We start from the raw sequence: 3379 nt of genomic DNA, 5'->3' as shown, positions 1-3379 counted from the left end.
TATAGGGAACGAGTTTCTTTGGGAACACGCTTGCAATTTTTATTTAGGAAATTTGTAGATTCCCATACCAAATCTGAGGAGAAAAGATAGTTCTGGTAGCTAGCACGTCAAGTCAAACTTTACGACTCCGTCATAGTCTGGACCAAATTCAAAGATGGGTTTTTTTTCCCATGGGCGGTTAAAGCTGGCGGAGTAGTTGGTCTGCATGTTGCTGATCCCCTCCAGGATTTTCTCACACTTGAACCGAAAGAGGTAGTTGTGAGTCTTCGTGAGATTGCCGAAAGTCTGCAGTCTGTCCACGTCCGCCGGTTGCTTCGGAGGACCGCTTTTGTCCTTTTCCCCATTAGCGTCTATAAGACGCAGTCGAGGAATTTCCTGAAACTCCAGGGTGTTGGTGGTAGTGAAGTTCCTTTTGAGTAGCTCATCATCCACCAGGTTCAAGGAAGATTGCCTATTCCTTATAAAGTTCTGATAAGCCAACTTGCGATGATCCACGAACAAGGATACTGTCTCCGCGCCAACGAAGGGTGCAGTAGTGTATGTGTCGTGGCAGAGCGACCTATGGAGCTCGCAGCCACTCACCCGGAGTCCTGGCAGGATGGCATTGCTCTGCTCCTCAACAGCGTAGCGGCGCTCCGCCCAGTTGCCAATCAGCACCTCCTTGCCGTAAGGTGGCGAGGCCATGTCGTCCGCCAGGGACTTTTGGCTGTTGCCATTCATCTCTCGCCAATACGAAAGAAGCTAAAAAAAAAACAATGTATTTAATATACAAGGTCGACTAATATATGGAACTAAATCAGAAGTCTTGGCCTTCTTAGCTTACCAATTATTTTCGATTTGGCCCTTGCAAAAGTATAAACTATCCCAATCAAGAAATAAAATGATAGAATGCTATAGAAAATTTCCTCGACTATTAGATACCCGATACTCAACTAGTGAAGGTGTGAGGACGATGAAGGTATGCAAAAAGAAAGAAAAAATTACTCATTTCGACCTTACTTCGCTTTAAAAGTAAACGAAATAGCGACGTTTAACTTGGTTAATGATCTTGGTTAAGATATACATTATACATACATATATATGCATACATATTTACATTAAAGGGTCGAAAAAACTTGCTTTTGTCTTTACTCTAATAAAACCTCATTTGCTTACATCCGTTACTCAAGAACAATATTTTGTGGCTGATTTCAAAATTGCATTTTGTGATGAACAGTATGGTTGCTGTGGAAACCAGAATAGTATTCCAGGCTACCTAGATACATCTACCTGCTACATACATTCAAACGAAATACATATTCCTTTCTAGTGTGTATAAAAGTATTCTTCTTCATTAGTCAGTGGACTGTCAGTTCCAAAAGAAAATCTTACCAATTTCCATCCTGTCTTCATCATGACACTGTTTTCACTTCTAATAATGCTCTGTAATTTTAATTAGGTCGGATGGCATTTTAATCAAGCAAGAGAGAACGCTATAGTCCAGTTTCTCCACTATTAAATACCTGTTACTTAGATAGTGGGAGTGCGAGAAAGAGATTTCGAAATTCTTTTGACAAGTCGAAGAAAAAAGGAACGTCATATGATAAATCAAAAAAACTTTTTAACTTTTTTAAAAATCTAAGCGTGGCAGTTTTGTAAGCGTTAGGTTGGGCGGTTCTAGTAACGTTCTGAAGCAAATTGGCATTCCGTCCACATCTCAAAAATCCACCTAGTCTACTCTACGAGTAATGGGTATAAATACTTTTCATTCGGACGGAGCTTTGAATTTTGGGTAATGTAAGCAAAAAGTTTCCTAATTATAAAACTAATATATTCTAATTCTGTTTTAAGAAAAGAAGAAATTTAAATAAATTGAGTTAGGTGCGTCTTCCCAATGACTAGAAGTACCACCTAGTGACGAAGAGGTATGCAACATTTTTCTCCCTGTTGCTTGAGAGCTGTTACATATAGAGTAAAAAGGTTTAGTATATTTGATAAAAAGTATGTATGTGCGGCCAGGAAAATACGTTAGTTGGAAACGCTTACTTTTAACAAATTTTGTCTACCCTTTACTTTGCGAGTAATAGGTAAGGAACACATATTCCCAACAAAAAGCTCGGTCTGCAGTAGCCACTCTAGCTGGATTGTGGAAGTCACCCGTGCCATTAGAAAAGCTTTAAATATTGGGCATTGGGACTGGATTCTAGACGCACTACGTTGAAGAATAGTTTAACCGAATCTTTTATTAAATAATAATTATTTGTGCAATCGCAGACCACAGATCCACAATATTTATTTTTAAAATCGCCGCGAGTAAACCTGCATAGTGCACAAAACGTGTCTGATGGTCAATAAATATTCCGCGGCAAAAAAAATCAAATTAACATAATTGGAATTGCAAAAGTCCACGTATATTAAATTTTTGGAAAAAGTACGCTTGAACAAAAAGTTCAATCGGAGTGAGACTTATTCCGGATAATTATCTATCGACCCTTTCGCTTTCCTATTCCTAAGGTAGCAATATGATAAAGTGATCCTTTCCAAATTATACTACCTGCTAAAAAAAACATAACTTTTGGACGGATGTCATACAGTTAGCTTTAAAGTTGACGGACTACTTTGCGTAGGAACGGATCGACGGACGGACGGCCAGATGGACATAGCTACATCGACTCGGCTGTTTACAATGTATACAAAAAATGGTAGGAAATTTCTCCTTAACTGCGCTGCAGGCTTCTGACTGAAACAATAAAAAAGTTCTAAGAATTTATAGCACATTTCTCAGACTGTAGAGGTTCAAAAACTTGCAAAACCTAAAAAAAAATGAATTTCTGTCCCCCAATTTAAAGCTAACGGGTTTTGTTGATTTGTGGCAGGATTATAACAATACCAAATCTGACACTTTCATTGCCACAAACAGCTCCAAGGTTCAATTTATTAATTTATTTCTATTATTAAGGCAATTCCAGTAATTTCGATTAGTTCAGATCGTGTTGCCTAAACACCAGTTAAAAAAAAAATAGTAAAGACAATGAGCTCAAAAAGTATGTACTACATAAAGTTTATTATATTTACTAAATTTACGATATTCTGCAGATTATTATTAAATATATGGTTACCATTGCATACTTCACTTTATGCCTAAGATATTGCCCCCATATTGTTAAATTTTTAAAATGATATAAACTTTTAGGAGATGGCTTTGGTCAAACACAAACGAGGAAAGTTCCATTTACTTTGTCATTTCTGAGGGTAGTTCTTATTATTATCTCGAAATCAGTATGAATGTATGCTTGCATTACTCTTGGTATTTGTCTATTTTATTATAGCTTAAATTTAATAGCACAGATAGTTATAGTCAATCTTTATAGGTTAAGCATTTTTTAGAAAGGAATTTTAA

The 3379-nt window shown here is 37.1% G+C and overlaps 1 protein-coding gene across 1 annotated transcript; it reads right to left on the bottom strand.

Annotated features, from left to right (window-relative positions):
- Positions 1-808, bottom strand: LOC122616423. The gene has a single exon (XM_043791866.1). The coding sequence runs from the start codon at positions 718-720 to the stop codon at positions 100-102; it is 621 nt and encodes a 206-aa protein (XP_043647801.1). The 5' UTR covers positions 721-808; the 3' UTR covers positions 1-99.
- Positions 809-3379: the final 2571 nt, after the last annotated feature.

This window comes from Drosophila teissieri, chromosome 3L, assembly GCF_016746235.2.
Source record: "Drosophila teissieri strain GT53w chromosome 3L, Prin_Dtei_1.1, whole genome shotgun sequence".
Taxonomy (NCBI): Eukaryota; Metazoa; Arthropoda; class Insecta; order Diptera; family Drosophilidae; genus Drosophila; species Drosophila teissieri.
Note: the sequence above shows the minus strand (reverse complement) of the source record. Positions and strands in the feature narration are given on the sequence as shown.